General features: G+C 38.9%; 1 protein-coding gene across 1 annotated transcript in view; it reads right to left on the bottom strand.

The window, feature by feature from the left end:
• Positions 1-665: 665 nt before the first annotated feature.
• Positions 666-16,843, bottom strand: part of LOC126324819 (transcription initiation protein SPT3 homolog) — an 86,962-nt gene continuing 70,784 nt past the window's right edge. The window contains exon 6 of the mRNA XM_049995120.1: positions 666-7,269. Within this exon, the coding sequence (XP_049851077.1) occupies positions 7,135-7,269 (135 nt within the window). The 3' untranslated portion in view covers positions 666-7,134. The remainder of the gene's footprint in view (positions 7,270-16,843) is intronic.

Genomic DNA, 16,843 nt, shown 5'->3' with positions numbered 1-16,843 from the left:
TATACTTGACAGGGTAAGTTGGTTCACAAGTTGGAGTAAGACATACTACTCTGACATGCTAATTAATATTAACCATTGCGATGTTTCAACTGGTCTTCGGACTGGCTTATAACTACTATTCATTTGTAAAGACATGTTTGTAAGAGTTTCAAAAATAAACTGGCCACTCCCACCACTTTTGGAAGTGTCCCTTTCTTATTGCCATAATTGTTGATTTTCAAAAAAGGAAAGAAGGAAGACTAGGGTCTATGGTCCCATAAAACATGAGAGGATTAGAGACATAGCACAAGTTCAGATTGACAAGAGATAGAGAAGGATATCAGCGATGTGATTCTGAAAAGCCAAATCCTGGCGTTTGGTGTAAGTGATTTACAAAATCAACAGAAAACCTAAATCTGGATGGGCAGATGGAGATTTGGAGTGCTGTCCTCATAAATGTGAGTCTGGTTTTCCTAATCACTGTGTCACCTGCCTCGGACTGTTGTCTTCAAAGACATCTAATGCAGACTACATTTTCTCATGATGTATTCCGTTATTTTTATTTCAAGGTAAAATCTAAGCTGTGTAAGATGTCATTCAGATCATTAATTATTTCATTAATAATAGCAACAAAAAGGAATCTTAAGTAAATTACAAGATAAAATCTGATAAAAGACAACATCACAACCTTTGTGTCAAATTTATTAATTTTTCCTTCAGATTCTGTAAGAACCACGAAAACTCACTGCTGATGTCTAAAAGTGAGAAATATAATGCTTCATTAAACAATTTGGTCCTAAACCTAGTATGTCATACAATGACAATAACATGTACTTTGTTGGCTTAAGTCACTGTTTAAAAATAGTTTATATCAACAGTGCAATAACGGGGTTATATAAATTCAGGGAGATTGCACATGAAGTGTTAATCAGTTATGTAGTCACAAAGTCTTAAACGACACCTGCACTTTGCTTACGAGGTTCAAACAATGAATTTTACATTAGTTTTTGTTAATGTTAATACAACAAAAGATTTACTACAAGAAAGTCCCTATTTTCAGGTTTTTTAAACTAGTTCATAGTGATACGCAGGCTTTGCCGGTTGCACACAGAAAATTTTGTTACTTGGGATTTTTTATAATTTCCTGTGGTACTTTATGATCAGTGAGATGTCAGAAGAAGAAATAATCTCAGCCAATCACTGAATTAAGCATTGTCTTTCATAAATGAAATGCCTACGATTTTGTACCATGAGCACAGCCTCCTACTTACCTTGACCACCCAGATTGCTTCTCCTGTCATGTGCTGTTGCTCACAGTCTGTCTTCGACAGCCAGAGACAGTGGTCGTGTGTGTGTGTGTGTGTGTGTGTGTGTGTGTGTGTGTGTGTGTGTGTGTGTGTGTGTGTAAATCAACAGCACCACTATATGGTAAGCAGCTACACATGTGCTACGACAGACATTCCTGACATCTTGAGGGATCGGGTATTCTGCCAGGTATCAGATACACGATTCATGAGGTTTTCTCTGTAGACTCTTTATAACACTGTTCCAGTATCCAGGGGGTCAGTGCATGAACCCTTGTCTCATCATAAATCATGGAATGGTTGAGTTTCAGACAGTGCTTGGCAATGGCTAATTTTGTTGTCTGCCTCAGTCTAGTATTCCTCTTATGAATTCTGCATCTGATGTTTCTTGACTTTCGTCTGTGACTGTGGTTATTGTTTTAATGTGGTCTGCTATTTCTTGATATTTCATCCAGTCTTCAAAGTTTACTTTCCCCTTTCTTGATGGGTTGTAAGTCCCCAAGGGTAATCTTGAATAATATGTATCTCTATGTCACACTTTTCTGTTCCCATGGGACAGTTTAGAATATTCCACTGTAGATCTGTAAGGAGGTGAACACAAAGTTATACTGACATCAGATAGGCACTGTCCCACTCTCAGAATCAATGCTGGTGATCCACCATTCAAAACAAAAACAGAATTCATCAACAATTTCAAATAATGTTGTTACATAACGATCTTGACAGTCACATCCACAAACATGGCCTTGGACATTAAAATCTCCACAAATAAATGGTGGCATTCCTTTCGTAAGATATCCATTCCTGGTGTCTATTTTTGACAGAGGCCTTGTTGGCCAAAAGCTCACTTTGACAGTCTTTTTGTTGTGCTGATTTGTGACTCAGCATCTCCCTTATATGGTGAGTAAGAGCCATCCTTTTCATAATATTATTACATTCCATCCTGGATTTTCCATTGTTTCATACTTCAGACGTTTCGTTGTTTGTAGATAAGAACAGGCAAGTACAAGGGTTGTACCAAAAATAAGGTTCCAATATTTCTTTACAAATAAAAAACATAGTTTATTGTTATTAATTTATACATCGTTGAAAAGCTTACACTTTTATCTGTTTTTCAATATAGTCTATTTTTTTCGACACACTTTTGAAGACTGTGCTCCAGTTTTTGTATTCTTAAATCAAAGAAGTCTCCCTCCAACCTGTTGAGAAAGTGTGTGATTCTCTGCTCGGACTTCTTTGTTGCTGTTTAAGCATTTGTCACATAAGCGTTCTTTTAGCTTGGGGAAGAGGTCACAATCGCTTGAGGCTAAGTCCGGGCTGTACGGGGGATGGGGCATAACAGTCCACCCAAATTTCTTCAAAAGCTCCTGTGTTTGACGAGTGGTGTGGGGCTGAGCGTTGTTGTGAAGAGGGGCTACTCCCTCCTTCAGTTGTCCCCTCTGGAGATTCTGGATTGCTCGCCAGAGTTTGCCCAATGTTTCACAATATCTGTCCGAGTTTATTGTCGTCCCAGGTTGCATGAAATCTATGAGGAGTACTACCTTCCAAATCCCAAAACACAGTTGCCATAACCTTTCCTTCTGACTGCGCTTGTTTGAATTTCTTTGGTGTGGGTGAACCAGAGTGACACCACTGACAAGATTGTCGTTTTGTTTCAGGGGTGTAATTAAACACCCATGTTTCATTTCCCATGACAACAGAGTCCAAGAACGTCTCCTTGTTGCCTCCCCACTCACACTGTTGAAGAAACTTGCGAGCATAGTCAAGGCATTGCTCCTTGTGTCCATCAGTCAGCATCCGGTGATCCAGTGACCACACACCTTGCGATAACCCAATGTTTCTCTTACAGTTCTTTCAGTGGTGCTGTGGGAAGATTTAGGAATGCGTTGAACAAGTTCACGGACAGTGACCCTATGATCTTTGAGCAGCTCACTGTTGATCATCTGGACAATCGCATCTGAAACTGCCCGGTGGACTTCCACTCTGTTCATCATCGTGAACTTCCGTGTGACCCTCAACAAAAGCACTGCACCATTTGCGGATGTGCTGAACGGACATGCCCTCCTCACCATAAACCTCAGTCAGTAGCCGATGTATCTCCACGGGCAGCAACTTCCTCGCACAGAGAAACTGGATTATGGCTCTAACATCACACTTGGCGGGAGCGGATATCAGCACTTCAATATCTATCGGCTGCCAAGCCCACACTGAGCAGCTTAGCTAATTGCGGAAGGGCGTGCTGGAGAGTGGGGGGAACCACTGCACATGGCACTGTTGTCGGCTTTAGCCTAGCACCTTCTCTTGAGGCTGTAGCTTATTGGGAGCATTACTTTTGGTACAACCCTCGTAACTGTCAGACTGTATGCAAATGGCTCATGATGGTATCGACTCAGCTTCTTAAATATTTTTACAATAAAATTAATTGATGAAAAGAGGAAACTTAAAAATGAAGCAGGTGAAATGGAATACAAATGTTTAAAAAATGAGATTGACAGGAAGTGCAGAACTGCTAAGCAGGAATGGCATTAGGACAAATGTAAGGATATAGAAACATACTTCATTACGGGAGAGATAGATACTGCCTACAGGAAAGCATTTGGGGAAGAGAGGTATCAAGAGCTCAGATGGTGAACAAGTCCTGAGTAAAGACTGGAAAGCTGAAATGTGGAAGGCGTATACAGAGTGCCTGTACAAGGGACATGGATTTGAAAGCAATATTATAGAATGGGAGGTGGACATAGATGATGGTGAGATGGGAGCCATGATACTTTGAGAAGAATTTGGCAAAGCTCTGAAAGGTTTAAGTTGAAACAAGGCCCCGAGGGTAGTCAATATTCCAGCAGAACTGCTGATAGCCTTGGGAGAGCCACCAATGACAAAACTCTTCTATCTGGTGTGCAAGATGTACAAGACAGGTGAAATACTCACAGACTTCAAGAAGAATGTAATAATTTCAGTTCCAAAGAAATAAGTTGTCGACAGTTGGGAAAATTACTAAACTGTAAGATTAATAAGGCATGGCTACAAACTAGGAATTATTTACAGAAGAATGGAAAACTGGCAGAAGCCACCCTTGGGGAAGTTCAGTTTGGATTAAAGAGGAACATGTGATACTGACCCTACAACACATCTTAGAAGATAGGTTAAGGAAAGGCAAAGCTACATTTTTCAGCATTTTTAGACTTGGAGAAAGCTTTTGATATTGCTGACTGGAATACTCTCTCTGAAATTCTAAAGGTAATAGGATAAAATACAGGGACTGAAGAGCTATTTATGGCTTGTACAGTAACCAGATGGCAGTTACAGGAGTCGAGAGGCATGAAAGGGAGGCAGAGGTTGAAAAGGGAGCAAGGCAGGGTTGTAGCCTATCCCCAATGTTATTCAATATGGACACTGAACAAGCAGTAAAGGAAACTAAAGAAAAAGTTTAGAACTGAAATTAAAGTTCAGGGAGAAGGAATAAAAATGTTGAGGTTTGGCAATGGCATTGTAATTCTGTCAGAGACAACAAAGGACTTGGAACAGCAGTTGAATGGAATGGACGTTGTCTTGAGTGCAGGATATAATGAACATCAATAAAAGCAAAGCAAGGATAATGGAATGTAGTTTAATTAAATAAGATTATCCTGAGGGTATCAGATTCGGGAACGAGACAAAGTAGTAGTTGAGTTTTTCTATTTGGGCAGCTGAAGTAGAGAGGACAGAAAATGGAGACTGGCAATGGTACGAAAAGCATTTCTGAAAAAGAGAAATTTGTTAATTCAGATTGAAGTGTTCTGAAGTCTTTTCTGAAGGCATTTGTCTGCAGCGTAACCATGTGTGTAAGTGAAACAAGACGATAAATGGTTCAGAGAAAAAGAGAACAGAAGCTTTCAAAATGTGGTGCTACAGGAGAATGCTGAAGATTAGATGGGTAGATCACGTTACTTGTGGGAGGGGATCAGTTGATAGGACACATTCTCAGACATCAAGGGATCACCTATTTAGTACTGGAGGAAGTAAGGGGGTTAAAAACCGTAGAGGGAAATCCAAGAGATGACTACAGTAAGGAGATTTCGGAAGATGTAGATTGCAGTAATTACTCAGAGACGAAGAGGCATAGGATACAGTAGCATATAGAGTTGCACTTAACTAGACTTCCGAATGAAGATCACAGCAACAAACTCAATATGTAGTATCAAGAATTAGCCCCATGTTGGTGAGATTTTGTTGTGCCTATCATAAACTTAGCATCTCTGCTATATGGCAAGTAGGAACTATCCTTTTCATAATATTGTAATGTCTGAAGTGCGTTGTTTGTGGATACGGATTATGTAAGATAGGGTGGACGGGAAAAATGTTGTGGTATACATTTTTTTTATACTCAATCGCTCTGCTGACAATTCCCTATACTTCTGATGCCTGGATATTCTGCTATATGAGTATGCAGTATGTGGTATTGTTATTGCCGTTGCTGTTATGGTATTGGCTGCATTACATCAGGCAACTGATCTTGAGTTAGAGGTGCACTTACTGCTTCCAACACCCATTGTTGTAGGGGTGGAGATTTCTTCTAACTGTTATATATATCATTATCTCTGCACATTTTATTGTTGGTGTTTATGAGATTGGCATGACTTGTGTGTAGTGAAATCAAACAGTAGAAAATCCAGGAATGGATTATGACAGTAGTGTGAGGAGGACAGTGGCTGCCCACTACATAGCAGCAGATGAAGGCCTTTCTGGCTGAAAGTTTCCTTGCTAACAGTCTTTTTGTTGTGCCCATCTGTGACTCAGCTTCTCCACTATATAGTGAGAAGCAACTGTCCTTTTCATAATACTGTCTTTTCTGTAGTGAGGAGTGCACTGTGACAGGATACACAACACGGCACTTCTTGGATGCAAACCATCTACTGAATGCAGACCATAGCATTTACTGCATCTAGTTTTGGTTTTTCACTGTGGGACATGATAGCTATATCATAAACAATCCCTGCATTGCATTACTGGAGCAATATATCTTTTTATTGAGTATCTCCTACCCAAGATCATAACATGATGCGATAATATTTGTGACCTACATGCAAGCCTTGCAGACCAGTATTGTCACCTTCCGTGTGTATCATTTGACGCTAGTAACTACGTATTAACCCTGCATTTTTGTGTAGATTTGTTTATCTTTTAGCATTGTATCAATACAATGTATGATCACATATTTATGTAACAATAAATTGGGAATACACCCATACAGGTTTTTTCCTTTAAATATAGGTACCTCCAGTGGATTGTTTGCTGCAACTGCTGACTTTAGTTCAATTTTCACTCTGTTACTGTCTGACAGATTAATATTTATGATATCCTTTTTAAGGATGGCACTGTACAGATACATCAATTTACCAACAGAAATGGGATGCAAATATCCAATATTTTTGTCTACACTTTCCACAAACAATGAAAGGCCCTAGATCCATTATACTATACCTGTTATTATCTCTAACATTCACTGCTGGTTCCCTAACTGATTAGTGATGTCTTGCACCAATACTACTACAAGGCTACATTCGACAGTATGTGTACCAATTCTCTCTGTCATGTCAACATCTAAATGAAGTAAGGCTTACAGTTATAACATTTGAAATCACTGTTCTTCAGTTTACCTTTTTCTATCCAAGCATTTATAATGCAATTACTTACAAAAACAGCAGAAATAAAATAAATTACCTAATTACACTGTACAACTTACATATCATTTTCAAATTGTTTTAAAGTACTAATCAGTACAAAGTCAGTCAACATGTCAGTAAGTAACATGAAACGTAAAGACAATATCTGAAAAAGATGGAGTATCAACTATATGATTTTTTTCCCCCCATCAGCATGCTAGAAGCCGTTTATGGACTTGGGGTCCCACATTCCGTGAAAATGTACTGAAGGGATAGAAACATGGAGACCAATAACGTGCTAAAGCCGCTTCAATCTCTGATGGAATTACTGGTGTTATGCCATACTGAAACAAAACATGAAAGGAAAAAAAATTAATTTTATCAACACCTGTAAGACGTTCACAGGAATGAAGCTGCATACATACTCCTCCATATTGGAAAACTATTGCAGGACCGTAAAATTTGCACACACACACACACACACACACACACACACACACACACACACACACACACGATATGACGTACCAAACAAAAGTGCTGGCAGGTCGATAGACACACACAAACAAAGAGGGAATGAAGCAACCGCCGGTTGCAAAAGCTCAAATTTTGTGTGTATGTTTGTGTGTCTATAGACCTGCCAGCGCTTTTGTTTGGTAAGTCACATCATCTTTGTTTTTAGATATATATACATATACATACATATATGAATAAAACACGACAGGAGTATTCTCTTATTAGTAACAATTCAGCAGCAGTTCAGGTTATATATCATATTTGATACTATGAAACAAATATCTCTTTGCTTTCCATATTCTGGGATGAGGTAGTATGGACTGAAACAAGAAAATTTTTTCTAGTAAACACAAGTTCTAAAATGTGTACCTTAAATCCTATGGGCACTTGTTCAATAGAAGAGATTTGCTTCACAGTATTGAGGATGAACAAGTGCTCATAACTCTTATGATGTACACTTTAGAGCCTTTGTTTAATGGACTTTTTTGTTCTGGAAGATCAATTCTGTCATGTGAATACTGACAATTCCTCATGGGAAACTGCATATAGAATGCACAACTTTCAATTCAAAGTGTGCCATGTATCCCATTGAGGGTCATACAAATATAATGTCCGAGACTAAATAAGCTAATGCTACAACCTATACACATTTGGGAGGAGTCACTGTCTGGCTACCCTAATTTAAGTTTTAACCTATATCCTTCAAGCATGACCACAACAGATTTATTTCATCATCCTTCGAACTAAATCACTCATAACAACATTGCTGCTGGTTCTAATAGTCTTGATGACTAGATAATGAACTTGTCAGTTTTTCGATGAGTTCTAATGATTTATTTATACTGTATTTTATTTTATTTTTTATTTATTTGTCTAGTTACGCAGGACCAAATTGAGGAGCAAATCTCTGACATCATGGAACATGAAATTATGACAAAAAGTAATAACAGATAAAGTAAAATGTTTATGAACCCAAAAAAGTCAAGGTCAAGCCATAAGTTTAAGTAAATGCAATCAAGAATATAATTTAAGAATCAGTTTAATTTTTCAAGGAACTCTTCAACAAAATAGAAGGAGTGACCCACTAGGAAACTTTTCAGTTCTGATTTGAAAGTGCATGGATTACTGCCAAGATTTTTGAATTCTTGTGGTAGCTTATTGAAAATGGATGCATCAATATACTGCACGCCTTTCTGCACAGAAGTTAATGAAGTGCAATCCAAATGCAGATTGGATTTGTGAGTGGCCTCAGTTGCCTGAGACAGCAGTAATGTGTGTGCGAGTGGCGTTTGCGCGAGTGTTCTTGTGTGTGTTTGCCGTCTAATTCTGAAGAAGGCCTTACTGACCGAAAGCTGTTATTTGTGACAGTCTTTTGTTGTGCCTATCTCACAAGATTGTTATTACCTGCGATAATTAACTGTTTCGTAACAGACCAGTGAAAAAACTTTGTGCATCAGTAATGAACAAAATAGAATTTCCAAAAACAAAAAATTGAAATATACTGATGAGCCAAAACATTATGACTGCCTGTGTATTAGCTGATGGTCCACCGCTGCAACATTATACAGAAGTGATTACAGACGGTATGAATCCCAGAAGTCCTTGGTACGTTTCTGGAAGCATGTTTCACTGGATATCTATGTACATTTCACACAATTTCCAAAACTTACAGGTTGCTCATTTGTGTGCACAGAGCTGGTGCCCGATAGCATCCCAGATACATTCAGTAAGGTTCAGATCAAGCAAATGTGGTGGCCACAATAGCTAGGTGAGTTTGCTAGCATGTTCCTTCAACTACTGTAGCATGATTTAGTCTTGCGAGATGGACATTATACAGCTAGAGGATGCTATCACAAGTGGGAAGACATCAAGTATGAAGGGATGCCGATGGTCTACAATAATGTTTGTGAAGTCTACCCCCAATTGTTGACTACTAACAGAGGTCCAATGGAAGACCAGCTGCACATCTTTCATAGTATAATAATAGCCTATTCGGATACCATCATCAACCTTGAGTAGCAAGAAATGAGTTTTATCTGCAAGGGTGGTCAAATTTCAATGATCCCGTGGCCATGGATTATCTGCTGCACAGCCCCATGTTCATCGCTGTGTGCTGAATGGTGTCCATAAACACACTTGTGTGTGCACCAGGAATGTACTATGTTGTCAATATTCCACAGATTGCCATCCATCTTGCTTTGCTTCTCTCATGTCATGGGATCTGCAACACCTTGTCGATTGTTCACCGTTTCACTGCCCTTCAACCATTTTCAACACACACTTAGGACAGTAGTATTAACCAGCTTCACTGATTTCTGAGAACTCTATTTCCAGGTGCCAGACCATAAGAATGTGTCCTTTGAAGTCCATTAAAATACCTTGGATTTCTGGACCTGCAGCATGTATCATCACTAGAACAATTTTCCATTTGTATCTGCTCCACTTACATACTTTACTAACCACGTCATGTACCTGCAATGCCATCACGCAACACTGTTTCATTGTGGGCACTCATTATCATGTTTTGGTTCTTAATGAAAACATTATTACTGTTTCATTATCAATTTAGTTTGCCGATCTCCTTTATGTTTCTAGCCTTTCCTGTAGCACATAACTGTATTGGTGAAAGAAAAATTCATGGCAATCAATGATACAATTCAAGAATTCACAACAAAATGGTATACAATAAGCTATACCAACGACTGAACAGGAGTATGACAGAAGTATGGCTTTAGTTATTGCTTCTTATTAAGGAACAATAGAAAGTTCACTAATTTATCCTGTAGTGTAATTTGTCATTTATTTAATCACCCAGAAAAAAATCTCAAGGCTGCAATTCAGCAACTGTCCATACAAGAGCTTTTCAGTACATTAGAAGTAACAGCCAACCAGTTGCATAATAAGAGTTTATTAAACCTCGAACATTGTTTCAAAGGTTTTAAAACTGTCTTCTGAAGAAGATGTATGACCTAGTCTATGTTCAGTAAGAATAATTATCTTGTTATTTTTCAATGTACTTCGCCATCCACAGTTGATTGCTGTTGAACATTTTAGTAATGTACTATTTTTAGACCTACCCTAGTGCCTGAGCTTCTTTGTTAAATTGACCATCTCAACATACAGTCAGAATTGGGAATATTGTGGAATAATCAGGGGATCTTACTCGTCATGGGAGTAACTCAGTATCACACAGACAGTTCATAGACACATACGCCACATGAGGGTGAGTATTGCTTCTCGTATAGAAGTACCATATGAGGAAGTAGGATGTCCATGACGTAACACTGTTCTGTCAGAGTTCCCTCAATTACTACCAGCTGCGACCTGATGTCACATGATACCAGAAGTAACACTGCTGTGATTATCCAAAACAAGGTTTTCACGATACTCGCTGGCAACGGTAATCCAGGGTAGTGCAGCACTGCATTTATCAGTGAACACAATGCGACACCATTTAACAGCAGCCCATGCTTCCTGGTCATAGCACCACACCATGCACAGCCATTTGTATTATGGTGTTAACAGTAGCCTAAATATGGGATGGTAATTCCTTAACCCAGGTACTGCTAGTCCCTAAACAATAGTGACAATGACACACAATGACACACAATGTTGCATGGAGTCCACTACTTGTTCCAAGACAGCAGATGCAGGTACGAAGGGATTACGACGTACTTTGTGTACGAGACATCTCTCGCTGTGGTCAGATGTGGTTGACTGGAACTTTGATGACGATTATGCCTGCCCTTATGTTCCCAAGTGCTCCTACATTAGGCTACTGTCACCTCCAAATGTCCTAAAATTTCAGATACTGCACGATTTGGCCAGCCAGCTGATGAGGCCCCTTTCAAAGTCTGTCAAGTGTTGATAATGCATCTCATCAAGATAACACAACAATAACCCCCACTGTGATCACTCAACTTTTGACACTGTTTACACATTTTACATACACTAACAGGTCTGGTGACAACACTAAACATGAACTGTATTAACACACACTGGTGGTTGACCTAACTGTGACAAAGAATTACAACTCTAATCTGTTACATTAGCCACTGTGTGTGTGTGTGTGTGTGTGTGTGTGTGTGTGTGTGTGTGTGTGTGTGTGTGTGTGTGTGTGTGTGTGTGTGTAGTTACACTGATACCTAACCGGGTCTTCTGGCTGCTTAATATTTTTTTGTCTGGCACTGTATATGTGCATCTCTACTTCACAGTTTTTTTAAAAATAGGCATGTGCAGACAATAGTAGTTCACAACAGAGCGAATTATATAAGCAAAAAGCCACACAATTAGAGAAATATTTTATGTTGAATGTGCAACATCTCTCTATATTCTACTAATTCTCCCTGCACAATTCTATGAGTAAATTATGTTTCCTACTTGACCATCTATATACTTGCAAAATTGTTGAGAAAAGTACTACAGTACTATTACTATTCCATGAGCGCATAATTACTCTTTGCAATATTCTCTCTAGTATGTATTGAGAGGACTTCTAGGATCTTCTCCGTGCCGAATAGCCGCAGTGAATAATTGTAATTTTGCTATTGAGATTACTGGAAGAAAGAGATTGAAAATATATTGTATGCTACTCAAGAAAATATATATCGAGCATTTACATCAAAGGTGTGTATTATATATGTATTCTCTAATTGGAAATTTGTGCGGAGGTATCGTTTCATTGGTAATCAAAAGGGAACTTCCGATGAATTGGAAACGAACCTGCAATTATTAGATGCAAGAGCTCCATTATTTCATCCGATAATTAAACTATCAAAGCAAAATTTCCACTTGATCTGAGGTTTACCAACTGAGCGCGCAACACAAGAAAACAGACACATTTTATTTAGATAGGATAGCAGATCGCTTCGAACCATCAAGACCGCAGACAAGGAGAGTCATTATCCAATTCTGATTAAACAAGTAAAGCTTAATTATAACTTTCTTGAGCGACTGTGATATGGCTGCTTATGAATGAGATCATTAATAAAATACTAATAACTAAATTTCCTTGTCACCAGCAATCAGTATAAAGACCAATATTAATTACAACTATAAATGTTGAGAATCATGTGTCTTCCTTGGAGATGTTGCCAGTGCAAGTGATTACAAGAAGAAACTATTTCTCCAACACAAACTATGCCTCCAGTATCTTTTACTAGTACTTTCTGTCCTTTCCTCTACCGCCTACTCCCTTCTCATTTCTAGTTATTTCTTCCTGGTTCCCCAGTTTCTTTTACCGTCACTTTGCTCTTTTGCCGCCCTTTCCACATGTTCTGTTACCTATTCCAAGGTTGTATGTTTTCAAGTGTTTCCTCATTTCCTTTTGCAAGTTTTTTTAAAATTTTATTTTCCTTTTCCAGTTTTCAGGTTTCAGGTTTTTGTGAGTCCCCTAAGCCTTCAGTTGCATCAATTTATATCCATTGTCAGTAACACTGTCTTCAGTATCAGCTTTGAATAAACTGTTTCTAAGCATGCCCAAAAACAAAACAGAAGCCAAATAGGTATTTGTTTCATTATTTAAAGCACGACTCCCATCACGTACTTTTATTTCAATTAGTTTTTCTCACTGGTCTTTATTTTTTAATAGTTCCTCTCTCTCTCACTTCTATCAAAAGTATAGTTTGTATACAACATTCTATATGAATTCTCAGGGGAGCGCAAGGAGTGGAGGAAGCGAGCTCTCCCCAACTCCCAGCCCAGTACGTGGGCAGCCAAGAGGAGAGATGGTGGGTGGGGGGAGGCAGAAGGTGAGGACAATCCAAGCTTACTGGTTGACTTGACATGACAGTCACTTTGTAACAGCTGTGGTACATTCATGTAGTTTATTGTTATAGCCTGGCAATATTGTCAGCTGGCAGACACAAAACATCAGCAGGGCAAAGTCCAATGACTTCTACCGAACTAGGGAGCTTGGTTGAGGACACTGAACAAAACATCACCCACCTCTGGGTATTATCTCCCTCTTCCTCTCCTCATAGTTCTCACCTATGACCTGTTGACTGCCTGCATTTCATTGTTACTGTTCGAACTGGAATCATGGCTGTTGCAGTCCTTTGCCATCTTAGCGTGCCTTACGTGTCTCTTCTCGCATGAAAATTTGATTTACTGAATATTCACTCCAGTATATGTCTTACTAAACTCATACTAACGATTCCCCCGTTACTGTGTCGCTTTTTGTGGCTGAACAAAGAACACTAATCATCTGTAACTGCTCTGTATTTTTCAATATATACAGTGTACCAGTTCCTGTTGATATTAAAATTAAAACTGGTGCAAAAATGTAATAACATTGTGATGGATGCCATCCATCTGAGAAATTCAGGATTAAAAACAATAACAGTAAAGCCATTAATGCCATTTCATGCAGGCATGTTCAAGAAAAAATCGTGTAACTAAGTGTTTCAACTTGGAATTTAGAAACCAATAGATAGAGAAAGGATGCTATTTTGTCATAATATTGTAAAGTCATTGTTACTATGCCTTACATAAAAAAAGAACTAAACAGCCATTTACAGGGCTGATGAGATGAGATACACAGAAACTACGACATCAGTAATTTTTTTTTTCAGGAAATTTTGAATTTATGTTTACACTGTCCATGGCCATATGTTTACACTCTCCATGGCTGTACACAGTATTGTACTTTCAATAGAATACTGGACTAAGATGGGGAGGGGGAGTGTAGACTTTATATTTGCTGAAAGAGTGGTATTTGATTTTATTTATTGAAAGTTATTTGTATCAGAGTGTATTTAGTATTTACAAATTTCAAATACTGTTTACATTACATAATGTTATGACATTTTTGCAACAGTTTTAACTTTAACAGCAACAGCAACTGGTCTATTGAATATATTGAAAATTATTCAGAGACATAAAAACAAATTTTTTGAAGTACCTCTCAGGGATACACACTCCCAAGTGAACAGCAGTCTAAGAGAAATCAATTTATGCATCAACTGGGAGCAAAGGCAACTACTTAAGAAGTGTAAATAGCAATTTTTTTTGTTTGTTTCTTGTGTGGCTCAATGGTAAAATGTGTCATTACAAATCAGGAGATCTCTGGTTCAATCCCTGATCAAGCATAGGATTTTTATCTGTCACTTATCACTTCTTCCACCTCCACGAATATTTGTTGGTATGAAAAATGCCAAGCTGCACTGGAATCCACATTAAACTGTATGTTCTCCTATAACTGATAGGAAAAGTCAGAGGAAGGTAATGTCATACTGCCTCCAACAGGACCATGCCTAGTAAAGCACTGTGATATTTAAAACAGTCTTTGAACTGAATACTGCTTCACTTTAAATACAAGCAACTTTTCATACAATAATGCTCAGGTTGGTATTACTGTGGATTTTTGATGCAAAAACACTGAAAATTATACCAGATGAAGTAGGGGGCTTGAGGAAGAAGCATGTGTTTTTGTTTTTTCACTGTGTACTGTAACACAGAATTGGCAAAAGGTAGAAATGGACCGTGCAGGAGCTTTGGGTACTGTGACTGTTCAAGAGCAGAGGTTGTACATCAATATGTAACCTTTACACGGTAAAAACCCGACAGAAATCCACAGCCCATCGAGTCAGGTGTGTGGTAAGTTTACAGTGGACCATAGTACAGTTTCACGTTGGGTTAATCATTTTTGCCGTGGTCATATGAACATACGAGTAGGTAATAAGACCCAGAAGGCCAAAAATGTCAACAGACGAGAGAAGTGTGAAACTTGTGGCAGATACTCTTGAAGAAGATCAGTGTGTGTGTGTGTAGTGAGAAACACTCTGATGCCACAGGAATTCCTCCAACATCAGGCTTCTGTACTTTGACAAATGTTTTGAAGATAAGAAACAATTCTCCGAGATGGGTATCATCTCAGTTGTGCGACTGGATTCGTGATTTCCTGTCAGGAAGGTCGCAGTTCGTAGTAATAGACGGCAAATCATCGAGTAAAACTGAAGTGATATCAGGTGTTCCCCAGGGAAGCGTCCTGGGACCTCTACTGTTCCTGATCTATATAAATGACCTGGGTGACAATCTGAGCAGTTCTCTTAGACTGTTCGCAGATGATGCTGTAATTTACCGTCTAGTAAGGTCATCCGAAGACCAGTATCAGCTGCAAAGCGATTTAGAAAAGATTGCTGTATGGTGTGTCAGGTGGCAGTTGACGCTAAATAACGAAAAGTGTGAGATGATCCACATGAGTTCCAAAAGAAATCCGTTGGAATTCGATTACTCGATAAATAGTACAATTCTCAAGGCTGTCAATTCAACTAAGTACCTGGGTGTTAAAATTACGAACAACTTCAGTTGGAAAGACCACATAGACAATATTGTGGGGAAGGCGAGCCAAAGGTTGCGTTTCATTGGCAGGACATTCAGAAGATGCAACAAGTCCACTAAAGAGACAGCTTACACTACACTCGTTCTTCCTCTGTTAGAATATTGCTGCGCGGTGTGGGATCCTTACCAGGTGGGATTGACGGAGGACATCGAAAGGGTGCAAAAAAGGGCAGCTCGTTTTGTATTATCGCGTTATAGGGGAGAGAGTGTGGCAGATATGATACACAAGTTGGGATGGAAGTCATTACAGCATAGACATTTTTCGTCGCGGCGAGACCTTTTTACGAAATTTCAGTCACCAACTTTCTCTTCCGAATGCGAAAATATTTTGTTGAGCCCAACCTACATAGGTAGGAATGATCACCAAAATGAAATAAGAGAAATTAGAGCTCGGACAGAAAGGTTTAGGTGTTCATTTTTCTTGCTCGCTGTTCGGGAGTGGAATAGTAGAGAGATAGTATGATGGTGGTTCGATGAACCCTCTGCCAAGCACTTAAATGTGAATTGCAGAGTAGTCATGTAGATGTAGATGTAGATGGGTCCCACACTGTTTTACTGCTGGAGAGAAGCAGTAATGCCTTGACATTGTAACCTTGCTCAGACAATGCTTCAACTGTGAAGGTCAAGGATTCATGTGTTGAAATGTCACTACTGATGAAACAAGGACTAGAGACTTTGAAACAGAGTTGAAATCACAGTCCAGTGAGTGGAGACCTTCAGATTCTCCAGATAAAAAAAGGTGATTTTTGCTTATGATCACCAAGGAATCTCCATGACAGAGTCCCATGTGGATCAAGTCTCACAGCAATGCATTATTGTAACTTCATGCAAAACCTGTTCAGAAAAATGCACAATGAAACCTGTCCTCAGTTGCTTAAAGCTGAGCCACTCATTCCCAATCACAGTGCTCATATACATATCGGCAATGTTGTACCCCAAAAGACTGCACAAATACAGATGGGAAGTTTTGCTACATCCTCCCTACAGCCCAGACATGAGTCCACAAGACTTCAACTTGTTCATGAAGTTGAAGAAAACCTTGGCATGGATGTCATCTTATTT

Source organism: Schistocerca gregaria, chromosome 2 (assembly GCF_023897955.1).
Source record: "Schistocerca gregaria isolate iqSchGreg1 chromosome 2, iqSchGreg1.2, whole genome shotgun sequence".
Lineage (NCBI taxonomy): Eukaryota > Metazoa > Arthropoda > Insecta > Orthoptera > Acrididae > Schistocerca > Schistocerca gregaria.
The sequence above is the reverse complement of the archived record's forward strand: the minus strand, read 5'-3'. Positions and strand labels throughout refer to the sequence as shown.